Raw genomic sequence first — 17,470 nt, 5'->3', positions numbered from 1 at the left:
AAATGTTGGCTATGCTTCCCGGGGGTTTCGCTTTCCATGTGAAGCTAGAAGCAAACAGAGTAGTGACAGCATCTTGAAGAGTTTCTTCATAGGAAAAATGATATCCATCATGCTCAAGGGAAATGTGTCTTTAAAAAGATAGTCATCTGAAAAGTTTTCTTCTTATACAAAGAAGAGCACACCAACTCCTCCGCAGATTGAAAGCTCCAAAGAGAAAAATGCATTGCATTGTTGGCAGACTCCAACATCCAATGTGAAATTGCAAATTATATTTATACACATAGAAAACTGAATATGCTACAGCTCTGAAGTAAAGAGAATATGATTTTTAAAAATGAGGCAAAAAAAGAATCGTAGAAGAGAGAAAGAAATTCGTTTACTCGCAGGAAAACATGATACAATTATCTAATGATAAATACAGGAATATCTACACATGTAATTCATATTAATAAGAAAGATACAAAATTTTACACTAGATGTTGTGTCAAGTCCCCATACAATGAAAAAACAAAATAGCGGTCCTTGCAATAAAATATATTTTACACTCAAGATTTAAATACAACAGTGAGATAGAGATGGATGCTGGGGAGATGATGAAACTAAGAAGTCTGTTCGACCTCACTGACAGTAAAAGAGTTCTTGGCGAATCCCGCCAAGACGCTGGCAGCTACCTCGGATGCATCACTCTCCTCCGAGTAGGCCTGCTCGTCCTTGGATTGGCGGGCGCAATTCGGGCAGATGTAGTCCTCTGTCTCGCTCACTTCGGACATGTCCAGCCCGACACAGAGCAGGTGAAACCACTGCTCGCAGCCCCCATCACACTGCACCCAGTTTACAGCCTCACCTAAAAGCAAGCAGGTGATTAGGAAAAAAAAACATCATTATAAAATACAGTTCAAGATTTATAGTAATCATAATCCATACGTTAGTGATATACTACATAATGATAATGCCAATGAAATATCTCAATTTTATTATATCAATATTTAACTTTAATTATTGAACCCTTCATTTAAAAACTTTCATGCATCCTCCAATTCCTTACTGTACTTTACTTCCCATGTTTCGTAACTAATTATTAGTTGTGTGACTAAAAAAATAATCGATATTCTTCGATATCATAGACCCTACCAAGATGCAATATTGCAGTCAATGGCGGATTTCCGACCTAGGAACACTGGGCTGAAGTGGGAACAAATGCAGATTGGTTAAAAAAGATTTTTGCCAAAATACGTGAATTTGTAAAATATATATTTTTAACAGGTTCTGATCTGTTCCATTTTGTTCACTTAGTTATTAAACGCAAAGGGTTTTCTTAAATAGTGTTGTATAGAATGTATATTTTGCACAATAATAATTTATAATATATAAATAAAACTTGCATTTTCAGAAAGTTACTAAAATGGAAAAATAAACTTATGATGTTAAGTTAAAAATGTGTTGAAATATGAAACTAAACTGGCTGTTAGTTTTAGTCAAAAATTTTTAAAAGATGAGCCTCATAATATGCATTGCTAATGGCCACCACTGATAGCAAATGATGCACAGACAAAGCAGTTATTGCCAAAATTAAGACATAGTGTTCTTAAGGTTGTCCAGCTGATTGAAGGTTGGTGGTGCCGCGTACCAAATTCAAAGTTATTTCCACTCTTCACGAGCTAGAAAGACTGGTACAAGCGATCTACGCAAATAACAGATGCATGGGAAAACTATTATTCAATACAGGACAGTTTATTCAAAGTCGAGACATCATCAGGACAGTAAGGCGGGGATAAGTTCCTGAGGATCTAGGCATCCCGTCAACCAGTCTTCCTAGCAAAGCCGTTAGATAGCTTTCTGATACTACAATGGCTGGTAATTAACATTTAAGTGAATTTGAGCATGATGTTATATTCAGGGCACGAGAAAATCTTGGATTACGGATTATCTTGTAGTGTCTCCGAAGAGAGTATCGTGGATGTCGAATATCCGGAAAAAATATCAAATCTCCACCGTCGATAGGGCCGAAAAAAATACTAAAAGATCAGGAGACATTGGTAATTAACAAGAATCCTTAAAAGAGAAAAACAAGCAGCACTTTCTCAAATCGCCATTCACCCATCAGTTATCCACTGGCTCCTTCTATTATAGTTGCTATAAATTGGCAGTAGGATACATGTGTACATCCAAGTCATAAAAATATCTTTCTGCAACACTAGGGACATTAATCAGTAGATCAGGAGGACCTTCATTAATGTTACCTTAGTTAATGACGACACTTCTGACAAACCAGATCAATTGCAGACACGATTGAAAAAGCAAATTATTCAAAGGCATCTTCTCCTACTAGGTTTGTGAACAATCAATATATGCTTTTAATCTATTGGTTTTTTTAAAATTTTTTCACTTTATCCAACTTTGACTTCGGAGCTATAGCAGGGTACTTTTAACAATCATCTCCACCATAAATACAGATTTTGTAGATATATTATCATTTTTATAATAACTTGCTGATATTTAAAAAAAGCTAAAAAAAAGCCGACAAAAAAAAAAAAAAAAGGCAGAAAAGTGCGGAACCGCAGAAGAATCACACTCCCACTAAGTGCGCAGAAAAGAATATGTCATCGGGAATAGTAAGTGAAGTGTAGTAAATTAACATCACGAGATGTACCGATGATAGCCAGCAGACAGAGGTCAAAGTTCAGAGTTCAAAGCAGGGAGGAGAGAGAGAGAGACGTTAGCGAAAACAGTGTGACTGGAACTCGAAAAGACACGATCCCCTGAAAAAGGCCAAAACAGTAATTCTTGTATGGAAGAATTCATCTGCAAATGTAACACGTAGGCGGGAAAGATCATTTGAACAACATCAACTGTCCATCTTCATGTAATATAAATTCCTTCATCAATGAATTCTCACTTGTAAAAATCATCATAATCATCTTTGTTAATCAAGAAATAAAATGATTAAGCTAATTCAAGTGAACTGATGCACTGAAACCCATCACACCCACCTAAGTGACATGCTATAAGCGAAATGTAATTAAGTTACTATTTAGCTACAGCCAATGTCTTCTTTTCAGTCAGGAACATATATTAGAATCACCAGGTAGTTGAATGTTATTTTTGCTTTAACTAAATCATTAATGGTATAGTAAATTTTAAGCTCAAAAATTTAATAATTTTGAATTTGAAAAAAAATAAATGTAGTTTTAGCTGTATGCAAAGCACAATCATCCCTTGGAATAAGACTCACCTATAGGCCGAAGGCAGCCCGCAGCTGAGCAGAAGTCTTCTCCCTCCTTGTCTCTGCGTTGCTCTCCTTTCCTACGAGGTTTCTTGCTGTCGAAGAGTTTCGCCCGCATTTTGACAGTTTTTACACTCCCATCCTTCATTTCCTTCTGGAAGTGGAATTCCCCACTGCGGGGTTTGGGTCGTTTCATCTCCCCGCCTTCTAGCCGTAGCTTTTTCCTGCGCTGCTTTTCTGGCTTCTTTGTTTTGGTTACCTAATTAGAATGCAATCACTCTTTTAGACTATGGATGAGTAAGATCTCAAAATGAAGAGAAGAGGAGGAGAGAGGGAGGAGCATTTTTCTGCTTGGAATACTTATGACTATATTATCTATTTTAAGACATTAAAATTTTTTTTCATACATCTTATTGACGCAAAATGGACATCCAAGATGTAAAGATGATTAACTAATATAGTAAAGCTCTGTTCATCAAAATATCTAATAGATATAGATTACCGAGTTAGGTTAATACATTTTCCCCATTGTTTAATTTTACTTTTAAAGTACAGCAATTTGAATTTGTCTTATTTAAATTTCCAAAGCTAATTATTGCAGTTGCAAAAAAAAAAAAAAAAATATAAAAAAAAAATGGATGAACATAGAAGCGATTTTACATCCATTCAAACATTTAGATATCTTATAAATATTTAAAGATGAAAATGATTGCAACTAAAAAGAGAGCTAGTTCTGATGCCCTTGACAAATGCTATGTGAAATAAAATAGCATGTCAAATAATTTTTCTTGTATGAGCTCAATGTGAGCATTATTCCTTAAATAATACATGAATTAGACATATTCTTTCCAAACTTTCAAGCAGTTGCTTCAGTCTTGGTTAGTAAATCAGACAAATCAACTGGAAATGCAGCCCTCTGCTAAGGTTTTTCAGGGCTACATACAAAACATTTATTATTATTTTGCCAACACCTTTGGATAATAAGAACTCTATAAAAATATTCAGAGGTTTCATGCTGATAATAACATTAAAAGATGTTATTATTACTGAAAGCAGCTGTGTCACACATTACTCATGTTATGTTATAAATACAAATTCAATCTTTGCAAATGGCAAAACATAGTAGGCTTTCTATGCTCTGAATCACCTCACCTTTCACCAGATTTATAGCAAGTGGCAGAATTAATAGTTTACAGGCACTACCAACTACTTGGAATTTTCAAAAAAAAAAAAAAAAAAAAAAAAAAAAACACCTTAATGTATAGTAATAAATTATTACTGCATAACTCCTTTATGAAATAGAGTAAGGAAAACTGAATATTCATTCTGAAATATCTACTACTTAAGATTATAGTAGAGACTTCATAATGATTTCAATTGTCTTATGGGTCTTGTAAACTTTAAAATGGTAAGTTAATTGTCAATTACAGTATTTTAGCAAGTAACAATGAAATACACCATTTTTCGTTCTGTATTAGAAAGAAAGACCTTCAAAACTAGAAATTATTTCTTCTGAAACTGCACACTTTGTTTTTTGATCTCAATAGCACAAGTACTCAGTTACTATCTTCGTTATTATATATTTATGTGAGCTGCCACAAATTCCTTCAAATGCAAAGATGATTAATCAAAAATCAGACAAAGAATTTTCCCAAAGAATGAAAAAATATTTAAAACTCCATGAAAACTTTATTCTTGTTTTAATTAAAATTAAAATCATTACTCATTACAATGTTAGTTAAAAATTCTCATATTTGTTAAAATATGCAATAAATACAAAAATAGAAATGGGCTTGTTGCTGTATCAGTATATCATGTGGTAAACTTTAAAAATTTTATTTCATGTGCCAGTAAAATCCAAAAGGCTGAGAGAAACAGATATAACAAAACAGGCAGTGAAGGTGCAACGATTTTAATAATGGAACATGCAAGCACAGCTGAAAGTAATCACAGTGAATCTATTAAAATTTTTTTTCACTAATACTTTTCCTAGTTAAAAATTTGATAAATAAGCATTAAGATTATTGGACTAAATTCAGGCACAGTATTAATCATTCTGCTGCATCTGTTTTACAATAAGTCACAACACCATGAATTCCCTTTTGCAAGAAATATCTCAAAGTGGAACAATGCTGCTAACAATATTGTCCATTAACAGTCTCACTTTTATTTGGGTGCATTTTAAATTTATAGCACTTAAATTTCAAATTATTTCAAGGGACATGTCTAGTACTTTTATCTTAAAATTTTTATCTAGATCTCATGAAAGAATATTTTATTGCTATGATACAATAACAGAAAGTTTCTTCACCTTTGATTTGAGAATGTTACTTCTGGTTTCTTCTAATTTAATTTTCTTGGTTTTCTTCTTTTCTATACGAACATTTTCCTGAAAAATAAAAAATGAAAGCTGAAACAGGATCGTGATATTATATATTTATCCAAATAATTTTTTTGACAATGAAATAAAAGCATTATTTCAATAGAAAAACCCAATTTGTAGTCAAATTCAAATATGGTGCCACAAAATTGCACCAGTAATGAATTGTATGATCAGTCATCAAATAATTGTGAGCTAATTTTGGTGTTGAGATATGGCAAGTTTTTCCCACATTCAGAGAATGACACCATAGTGAGTTAATTAATCAACATAAATAAAAATTAAAATGATTTCCCATTTACTTCAAGTTTTATTTCATTGTTAGTAAAACAGCAATATACCAAAGTTGTAGAGAAGACAAAAATAAGTCCTCTGTATAAGTAAATAATTGAATAAGTCATGGTCTAACTTTGAATACAAATACATGTTAATTTTAATTTTAAAAAAATGCAGTTTTCACATCTTAATACAAAACAGTGTTGGACAAAATGTAGCCATTGTTCTTCTATAATCTAAAAAACTCATCGGAAAGTTTTTTTTTTTTCTTTTCATGCAAATTTTTTTTACTGTCGGCTAATAAATTTTTAATCTTTGTTTTGCATCTAGAATACTTCCTCAAGATTCAACTGCCATAATAGTAAGCAATTAATGATTCTGAGGTTCAATAACCATAATGACAACTTTACTGCGCCTTTTTATCAGTTCATCAAATTTTCATTGTAATATATTCATACCATTAATACTATCTTCCAAATCTAATAACCAGGCAAGATTGATATTTTTTTTAATTATAGAAGTAATTTGTGTAGTGGAAGATTTGCTTTTAGTACTAAATTTTGCATTTCTATCATATTCTAAATGTTAATACATTCTAAGAGTTAAATATTTGCAAGAGGAGGACAAATTAAGAAACCCTGTAACTTAACACTCACAACTTCTGCTTTCTTATTAAACTGTCACAGAAAAAAATAACTTTTATTAAGGAATTAAATTCTGTTTTATGAATAATGAGAAAATTGTTGCTGTTGTTACTATTTTGCTGATGTTTTAATGAATCAAGAATTTTATTTGTTTCACAGAATATGGATTTGCATTATCAGTAAAATTTATGGTGATTATTTTACATATCAGCTAAGAAATATGCAAGGAGATTAATAAAATGATGCTAATATGAATTAAAAATTTTATTATAGATAATTTTAAAAAACAAAGAAAAATGAGAATTAAGAAATCTTTTGATCACATATAGTTGTAGTAGTCCTAACAACTTCCAATTTTGCAATGGGTAGTTGTTAAGGCCTGTAGGATAAGGATAGTTGCAAGGAGATAGATTAAAAATGTTATATAATAATAAAAAGTTAGGATTAAAATGTGTAATTAAATTGAATTATCAAAATACTTATTAAATTTAATTAAAAATATAATAAATTACCAATTCAAAATATATTTGAATATCATTTATTTAATAGGTTGTGTTGCATATCATTTGACAAGTCCTATAAAATAATAATTTTTAATAATTAAAAAAGCTATAAACTGAAAAATGTGATTGATTTATAAAAAATTTCATTACTTTATTTGCTTTTTTTCCCATATACATTAAAATTATTATATAATTTTACAAAATTTATTAAAATAAATCATTAATTTGTTGATTTAGTTGAAAATATGTTACAATGTGAAAATAAAGTGATCAACAATTAAAAACAAAACCTCATAATGGGTTGTTGTTATTGTTAGGTCTAATATATATTGATTGACACATTAATCACCACAACGAATTTGTCTTATGCAGGTATATTTTTTCCCAGTACCGTTTTGAAAATAAAAATTCCTTTAGTGAATAATTAAATCAAAGCATAAATTTAAAAAAAAAAAAAATGGTTACAATTTTCTTAGTCCTACTTAATTATTGCCTAAAATCAAAATAAACGGAGAAAAAAATGAGTTAATCTTTTTATCATTCAAAATAATTTGCTAACGAAGAGATTAAGCACTTTATATGATTTTAACATTTATAAAAAAAATTAATAAAGGAATTCAAAGAATACAGCATTCAGTATTTATTATATTGAGCAATGGATGTAATTCCTTACCTCAATGTCTGAGAAGGGAGATAGGGAGAAGTCAGCTCGAGTTGCTTGGAGTATCCTCCAAATATCACCCGACTCATCTAAACTCATTTCCAACAAATCGCCTTCCATGAGGAGCTGTTCCAGCTGTTGTCGTACAGATTCGGACAGTTGAAGCACAGGGCTCTCCATCTGGCGAGCCACTAAAGGTGATTTACGAGCATGTTTACGTGGAGTAACGGTGGCTGGAAGGATAAGTGAATTTGCTTCAGAACAAATTCAATTGCAAATATAATTAAAAGCAATTCAAGCTTATATCATGTTAAATAGTTGAGCAAAGGCCCAATGGATGAAGATATTGAAGAGCTATGAAACATAATTATGAAGATAATGATAAGTCAGTTGTATTCTCAAGCTATTTTCTTAAATAATATCATTCAAAAACTGGTAAATTATTATTCAATTATGCAATAAACTGAGTACTGAAGTTTAGTTAGACAAGCTATTGGAATCTTTTCTGCTTTACTACCAAGCAAAGCACAAATTTTGTCAGTTTTTCTCTGAAAATCCTCAAGGAAGCAATCTCAGTGCATATGGAAATTAAGCGAGATGCTTCTGCATTTCCTTGACCCTTTTATTACAAATTCTTGACTTATGAATTCAGCTAGTTACATTTGACTAAATGGAATTAAATACATAAAATCCCCAAAAATAATTTAATCAAAATTTAGCTTTTGATACCAGTAATACTTTGTGCCATAAAACTTCAAATTTCATCTTTTCTAAGTTATTTTAAATCCTCCAATTAAAGCTATGATCTATTAAAACTTTTAAAATTATAAAAAATCATATCAATAAACACTTTGGCCATGTACTGTGATTTTAATAACAGAATTTAATTATTAATAAATATTTTTTTTTCTGAGAAAATAATATTCAAACACTTGATAATAAAAAATAAGTTGCCAAGAGTCATCATCAATTTTTTTTTATGAAACAAAAATTTAGATAATTTTTATCTAAAAACCATAGAGTATTGGAATTTTAATTAATCAACTATTCATAGTAATTTCATCTAAGTTAAATCAATAATTTTCCTTAAATCGATTACAATGCCTTTTTTTAACTAACCATTATTAGAAATAATGGACTTTTAAAGAATTAAAATATCTTAAATGAACTAATCCCACTCTGTCTATTTATCAAGGCAATCCCATTTGTTAAAGATTAATGATATAAGGGAAATGTGGCAATTTTTGTTTGCCCAGTGACCTTGGGAAGATCTGAGTTGGTATTAAACTTGGAGCTCCAGTAAATTTGGTTAAGTTATCTACCCAGAGAACTTTCATGGAGGATTGGCCCATATTTGTATTTCACATGAAAGAAAAACTTTCAACAACCGGCTCAACAGCAGCAAACAAAACACTCATCAATTTCCCTATGGAAAGTAATGCAAAGTATCAGTCCATTAGGACACTAGTAAGATCATACAGGATTTTAAAATAATTTATTAGTTTGATCAAAATTTAACTTCAAACAAAATTTTACTTGCACATAATATTGAGTTTAAACACAAAAATCAATATTATGTGCAATAAAATGTTATATTTGAAATGAAATCTGATAAATTTTAGGAAGGTCTTTTTACAGTTCTAATGTGCATTTCATCATTTACTACTAATACAATTGTTCATAGCATTCCATATTCTGTCAGGGTATTATTTGATAGCTCTAGTGATTATAGAGTGAATCAGAATGCATGAACAAAACTTCAACACAAAAAAGAAATATAGAATGAAACAAATAATTTACTAACAAAATGTTTCTTCTCAATTATCAATGCAACAATAGTCTTAACTGCATCAACTAACAGTTATGGATATCTAATAAGCAAAACTTTCTACAGATACTTTTAAGACTATATTATAGTTGATGACAGCAATTTTGCATAATAATGGTAAGCATAGCTGTAAAAAAATACTTGTCATTAAATTGTCAGGAAGCAATTTACAGTAAAGTATACCTCATTTAAACTATAGCTAAATCTTGATTATAAATCAATGCTTAGTGAAATAACATCAACAATAATACAGAAAATTTAACTGAATTACAAGTAGGGATTGCAATACCGGGCCAAAAGTACAATACTGGTATTCAGTATTTTTTAGATCTTAATACCGGGATACCGATTTTAATACCGGTAGTAGAAATTTTAGAAAAAGAAAGAAAACACAGGCGTTTTTTTGTTTTATTTGCCAGTTTGATTAGAGTGTGTAAATATCACAAAAATAATTTGTAACTTATAAATTATAACAGTATATAAAGAAACACAAAAAAGTCAAGTAACATTTTATTTATTTAAATCACAAAATAGTGCAAATATCACTATTCAGTCTGTGGTACTATTACAAATTTTTGAAATGTGATCTTAAAAAAACATAATGCATCAATTGTACTGTCATTTAGCCTGGAACGTAATTTTGTGCTAAAATTGCCATCTGTGAAAAACGCTGTTTCGGCATCTATGCTAGTTGGTGGTACTCAGGGGTGTTTGTGGGACCCCAAAAAATCCCCGGAAACTTTTACGGACTTACTACCGACATTTTGGTGTTTCGAGAAGGGGGGGGGGGAGAAATGAAAAATTACGATTATGAAGTATTGAATGACCTAATTATAAAAGTTCAATGAATTACTTTTTTTGCAAAATTAAGACCTTTGAACCCAGGTCACGTGATCGCACATCTGGTCGAACGAAGTCTCTCCCTTTTTTTTCTGCCGCGCCTACTTGCCGAAAAGAATCCAGAAGAGAATGTCCGAGAACCGGGGGAATGAGTCATAACTCGCAATAAGGAAAGAACAAAAAAGAAGTTTTTCCTCCTTTTCACGCATTATCACTGCCTTTGGAGAAAGAAAGGAAAAGTTTTCACCACACACACTGACCTTGCGTTTTCTGCTTTCAAAGCAAACAAAATTACCCAGATCAAAATAAATAATTCATTATTATTCCTACTTCCTTTTGAACGACGATCCCCGGAATTTCCGGGTATCGAAGTTCAAAATCCCCGGAGCACAAACACCCCTGGGTACTGTTAGCAATGCACGAATACTTTTTCCAAGTATTTACTAACAACAAGTAAGTAGTTAATGGTACTGCATCTATCCTCGATATAACAGCTATAAGTCACAACTATGCAGACAAGAGGAAAATGGTATTCAAAGGTAAAATTTTGCAAATTATTTCATGTGATGTATTTAAAAATGATAATATTTTTAAGTAGAAAAATCATTAATAATAATGTTTTTTAAATATCAAAATATATAAAATATCATATATTTTAAAAATAATATTTTTAGGATGTTCTATATTTATAGCAATTCTTTAAATGAAAATAAAATGCTTAAAATAGAATAAACTCTCGATTATCTATTGTTGTTAATCTTAAAATTGAACAGCATATAAAAAAGAAGCATTTTAATATAAAAAAAAAATTATTATTTTGTAAAAATGTAGTTACCAAATTTTAAGAACAGAAATTTTTTATTTATTCTTCATAATTTAATGTTTATGCCGTTTACATTAAATAAAAATTGCTCTGAAATATTTTATTGTGCATTAGTACCTTTTTCCTTCTGTATTACTAATTATTTGTAATATTAACCACGAGTCTTCATTGTTAAATGTAAGAATCTCCTCCTTTCATTTTCCCTTTCACCCCTATTTCGACAAATTAAACCCATCCTAACACATGTGCAAAAGCGTGAAGGGTTTTACAGTTCGTTGTCGAACTATACATGTTATTTCTTACAATTATATGTCCTAAATATTTTATCTACTCAGCAGCAAAAGTACATTTGTTAAGCCTAAACAATAAATTAAAAATTAATTTATTCTATTGATATCAACCATAAATAAGTCAGATTTTGCCAAATATTTTAGGAAATATTACCATGTCATATACTTAAAAAAATCTAAACTAGTTAACCGATAAGAATTAATCCAATAAAAATAAAAATTAATCCCTGCATGTTCTTCAAAAGGAGGAAACAGATATTTTTACAGAAGTATAAAGCTTGAAAATCAATATACATTCTTATTGTGGAATTCTTTGCCCTCAAAAACTATTGAGTGAATAATTTCAGAATCAGATGTCTTAATTAACTTTAAATCCCTGAAGTTTCTGCTATCAATGAGGCTTTTTCCAGATCACACTGGATAAAAGTCCTATTTTGTGAATGCCAACTCTAAATTGTTGCACAGAGCTACTGAAAAGACATTTGACTTTCAAAATAAGTTTTTTAATTTAGAACTATCCAAATTATCAATTTTAGAATGTCAAGTATTTCGAAAATGCTGAATCCAGTGGCAGTTTGTCTGCTTCGACATTGGCAGTGCTGCGAAAAATATTTATCAAGAAGCAACTTTAAAAAAATGGTTATTTTACTCATGAGCAACTTAAAATTTTTAATTTCAAAATTACATATAAAGCTCATTGCTTTTCAAACACATTAAATATCTAGTACATGATATAAATTCCTCATAATTTTGTCAATAAAAAAATAATGTGAATGCTGAAATGATAATTCAACAGATAAAAAATTATCAGAGTTTCCTTCCCACGCACTCTCCCATTTTCATCCAGTCAGATCAATAATACTCGCCCAAAAGTAATTATCAAACAAGATATGCATTTAATGATCTGCAACATTTATCATTTTTTAAAGAAATAATTGTTCTCTGAAAAAATTTCATTTGAATAATGTTTTAGAAAATTGCCCCTACACTCTATTTCAAAGAGTAAGCAAAAGAAAATGAATATTCAATAAAGCAGACGCATTGCTGTCAAGGAAATAAGAAATCAAAACCAAAATTCATAAGTATCTAAGGCTGCCTCAAAATCAAAAGAACATGGGGAAATTTTTTTATAAAACAGAGAAACTGCAGGGGATTTTAAAATTTTCCTTAAAAACTGTGAAAATACAGGGAATTTTTTTCTTTTAGTCTTTATTTCCTATCTAAAAAATAGCAATATCTTTAGTCATGCAAGAATAAAATATCGTAGCCGTAACTCTAAAAACTAAACACCATTTGCAGAATATCATCCCTTTTCCACACATTCCTCTTTTGTTCTGCATAGATTAGTCCAATTTCTACAGCTGACCTATATTGGAAAATTGACCACAATTTATTTGAATATTAGTGGAGCTACTGAAACTGAACAAAGGCACTTTTCAGCGGAACACTACAAATAGATATCAGTTAGGTCTGTGCCGATTTTCAATTTATTGGGGGGGGGGGGGGGAATATCGATTTTCCAATTTCAGTTTTTGAAAAATATTGCATTTATCAGTATCATGAACATAAAGCATGGTTCATGATGAATCGTGATGTAATTAATCAATACTAAAAATTTATTTTTTCTTTTAATTAGTATTTATTTTTGTTGCTTTCACTTTTATACATAATTTTAGTTAATATTTCTATAAATACTGCCAGATTTTAATATATAAAAATATTTACTTTAAGCATGTTATTTCATAATAAACTGTATTCTATGCCCTAAATTGAAAAATGTCAGCAACAGTTTTCTATTTAAATATAATAAAACAATTATGTATATTTTGCTTTTAAATATATTTACAATTCAAACAAATTTTTTTATGCTTTATTTATTTTAAACATCTGAAATTATCTTCAGAAAATAATAACAAAGCAATTTCATAATAATTTTAATATCTATATGAATTAACACATTAAAAGGCTACTTTTTTCTAGTCATAGTATATTAAAATATTTTTATTATTGAAATCAACGATAATTGTGGGATAAGAAACTGAAGCATTGTTTTATTGAAAAATCTGTGAGAACTTATGCCAACCTATATGACTTCATTCAAACATTGATGAATTTGATAGGAAGCATATTTCCCATTGTCTTGGAAAGAGTTAAGTTTAAAAATCATACAAATAACTGAGCTCCAAATATATCGTTTCAGCAACACATGCTAAATATTATTTGAATTTAAATATATTTTATAGCATTTAATCCAACTGATTAATACAGATATCTTGGTTCAATTAGGATATTAATTATAATTACCATTAACAAAGTATTCAAATTTTATCATTTTCCCATCATTTCCCAGCTTTTTTTTCTTTTTTTTTTTTTTGTTTAATGTTTTAAAAAATCTCAAAAATTTTAATTTACAAGAATAATTTTTAAAAACATTTTTAATGTCAAAATTGGCATTAAAACAAACAATCTTGAATCATTACAGCATTGCTCTGGGCAGCAGGAGAAAGAGGCCATAACTCAATATATAAATATCCTTATTCAATTAACTTCAATTTCAAATGCAACTTCCTTTAATCAAGATTATAAATATTATATCTTACTTAAGGTAATGCACTATTAACAACTAAATATAGGCAAGACTTGAAGAATAATAGTTTTTATATATATAAACAGCAGTGCAAAATTGAAATTTTTAGTAGCACATTGGAATTAAAAATTTAGTATAGATGTAAAGAAGCTTATATGTGATTGCATACAATCTAGAGTAAAGAACACAATAGTCTTTGAAGTCTTACAGATCTCCCTACAATAATACATTTAAGGGATAATAGTATTAGTATTTTTAATGCAAGTATTACAGTGCAAAAGCTTAATCATCAGCCATAAAATCCTTTCTACACATATAACATATGTTATGCACTTCTCCTAACATTGTGTTTGTTGCATAAATGGTAACAACACATGTGAAATGAAACTTTATGTAAATAAATGCCCTTTTAGTGAATGGAAATTCCTTCTCCTCCAACTTAAGAAGTACAGGAATGGGCAATGGAAAAGAAATCAACCCCTCCTAAAGCGTTGACCATCAGTGACTCTTAAAAATTCTAACTCCTTCAAAACTAGTTCGAGTGGTGAAACGAACTAAATTAAATTTTCGATAATGATTGAATTTAATTTGAATTTTAATGACTATAAAGAATCAATCATATACATTATCAAATTAGAAATAAATATTAAGTTTAAATGTAAAAATGGAACAAAACCACCAGTGTATTTAGATAATGACCAAAGATAACTGTTCCAAAAAAATAGATAAAAAAGCCCCAACCATGAAGTTTTATACTCATATTTCACACTAAATAATTAAAGGAAAATCTCACCTGCAGCTGTTTTGGATGCAGAAGAATATGCATGCTCTGTGTCGGTATGTGCCGATTCTCCCGTTAAATCCACTGTTTCAATCTTCTGTAAAGCAATGAGGAATTCTTGTAGGTAGATCAAAATCACATATAAATTTAATATAATGACTAAGATGTACAATTTTTTAGTGCTATTTTCAATTCTTTAATTCATAACTTATCATTATAAATATTACAAAATCTAGAAACAATTGTGTGGAGACAACTAATGGCTCTTAGATGTTAGATGCAAGAATATTTTCAGAAGTGCGTGAAATGATGCAGGACATTAATCATTCTTATAGTGTGAAAGGTGCCTACCCAATAGTAATAACATAAGCTTGATAGCATCCATGGAATGAGATCAGAATAATCGGTTCAAAAACCAAAGCATTCTATTGATGCTCCCAAATTAGTATTATTGTTGGTACAGGCCACTTTGAATAATAATAATTGCAAACTTTGCTACAAGAAGCATAAACAAGGCTGTTAGTCATTGACTTGTGCTTTTTAATACATGTTTCATTGTGCATGTTTCTTGTTTAGGTATCTCAGCAAACTGTTTGAGTTCATATACTTGAATGAAAAAAGTGTTTAGTGATCTCTATCACCTTTTAAAGTGCAGCCACAAAGTCTCAATCCTATTCTCTGCTCAATACCATAGGCAATATAAGCTGAACCTACTGTCATGTGAAAGTTGCTGGACTAGTAGATATAATTCACAAAATATACCAGTTTAATCCTCCAGATGATAACTTAATTCATTTGGAAACATCTATCAAATATAGAACCCTTAACACATAAGAAAGAGAAATTAAGAAAAAGTGCTTACAGGAGGAGTTTCTGGAACAGGGAGTTCCTTTCCTTCACACTTATCTGAGGGGATGAGGTTTCGCCCTGAAAAGAAAAATTTATTTCGTATAATAAGCCTGAAATCATTCAATCAATCAATAGATGAATTCAGTCAAAAAATTTGTAAGTATTTATATTAATAACAACAATATATCTTTGTAAGTAAGCGTGTAAAAGCATATGTATGCATAGATAATCTGCAAGTCAGACCATTTGACCAAGAGCAACCAAATTTGACTTAGATGTACACCAAAGAGTGAAATTGTTTTATTTTAATTAAACAAAAATTAAAGGATTTTTTACATCATCTTAAAAATTTTTATATATTATCTTTAAAAATTATATATTTTTAAGGATACCAAATATTTAACATATAAATAACGCTTCCATTTTTTTATTAATTTCATTAAAAATACTTTAAACATATTTTTTTCAGCAATTTCTTTCATACATAATAAAAATAAAATGTAACCAACAGAAGTATATACATGTACATGGGAATTTATCAATATGTTGGCTATCATAATGAGAAAAGCTGAAATTAAAATTAAATGAACTCTTAATGTAAACTAAATCGAAAAAAGTGTAATTTTCAGCCTATGTCTTATGAAATAAAATAAACAAAAAATATGTTTCCTAGGAAAAAAAAAAAAAAAAACTTGTTCACAATGAACTTTTTAAATATTTATATTATCAATGATTTATATTATTAATAGTATATCAAGTAGTATTTAAGGCAACCACAATTTACTTTCTATTATATAATTAAAATAACATAATATTTACATAAAATTTATGTCAATATTATGTCTTTGTGATCAGTCGATATGAACTGTCTGACACGACATTTGAGAGGTTTTTTTTGCCAGTATTTTTGAAATTATTTAATGAAAATTATTATTACTTTATAGTAAGTATTTATACCAGAAATATAAATAGATTTTCATTTAATTTACCTTTTCAGAATAATCGGAATTGTCTCTTCTCTTATCTAGTAATTGTCTGAATACATAAACAATACACATGTTAACCCTACATTGCTTTTTTAAAATGAAAAAATGCAAAGAAAGGCACAAATGGATCTGTCGATTTGAAAAGAAAAGCTAATAAAACTGCTACATTGGTGGAAAAATGTGAAAAATTGAATCAATATTCAGATATTAAAAAGTATCAATCCTCAGGAATCTGAGGACATGCATAATTCAAGGACAACATTGGGTTGGTGAGCAGAAGTGAGCAACGGGCCAAACCACTAATATTATATATACATGCAGAATATTAGTTCTAATCGGGTCAAAACATTTAATTCCTAAATAGTTAATATTAGGCATACACATCTAATAATAAAAATGGTCTAAATGAAGTAAAACTACTATTTTATGTAGTTTGAGTGAATAACATTATTTGACATTTTTAAATAGACTCTTGGTCATATGAGTCATATTTATTAAAATATTCTGGTGATAATAACATTTTAAACAAGAAAGCACCATTCCATTGAAACTGAGTAAGTTTCAAAGAAGATACATGATTTGTCAGAGTTTCTCTTTGGTGAGTTAGTCAAAAATTATGAAATCATTAATTGTCCTAATATAGTGATATTACAAAATTCATAACTTGGGATAATCAGATTCGGGTACAGAAAATAGAAATGTGTGTGTGTTTAATTTAAATGTTGGAGTATTAAGATTATTTCACTGAATGTGATTCTTTAGGACCAAAGAAAATTTTATAATATTTAAATTTTATAAT

The 17,470-nt window shown here is 29.4% G+C and overlaps 1 protein-coding gene across 1 annotated transcript in view; it reads right to left on the bottom strand.

Annotated features, from left to right (window-relative positions):
• Positions 1–356: 356 nt before the first annotated feature.
• LOC129962382 (lysine-specific demethylase 5A-like) overlaps positions 357–17,470 on the bottom strand; it is a 112,234-nt gene continuing 95,120 nt past the window's right edge. The window contains exons 29-34 of the mRNA XM_056076140.1: positions 15,699–15,763; positions 14,849–14,933; positions 7,700–7,920; positions 5,535–5,612; positions 3,233–3,482; positions 357–844 (exon numbers count right to left, since the gene is read on the bottom strand). Coding sequence (XP_055932115.1) covers positions 600–844; positions 3,233–3,482; positions 5,535–5,612; positions 7,700–7,920; positions 14,849–14,933; positions 15,699–15,763 — 944 coding nt within the window. The 3' untranslated portion in view covers positions 357–599. The remainder of the gene's footprint in view (positions 845–3,232; positions 3,483–5,534; positions 5,613–7,699; positions 7,921–14,848; positions 14,934–15,698; positions 15,764–17,470) is intronic.

This window comes from Argiope bruennichi, chromosome 1, assembly GCF_947563725.1.
Source record: "Argiope bruennichi chromosome 1, qqArgBrue1.1, whole genome shotgun sequence".
Classification (NCBI taxonomy): Eukaryota; Metazoa; Arthropoda; class Arachnida; order Araneae; family Araneidae; genus Argiope; species Argiope bruennichi.
The sequence above is the reverse complement of the archived record's forward strand: the minus strand, read 5'-3'. Positions and strand labels throughout refer to the sequence as shown.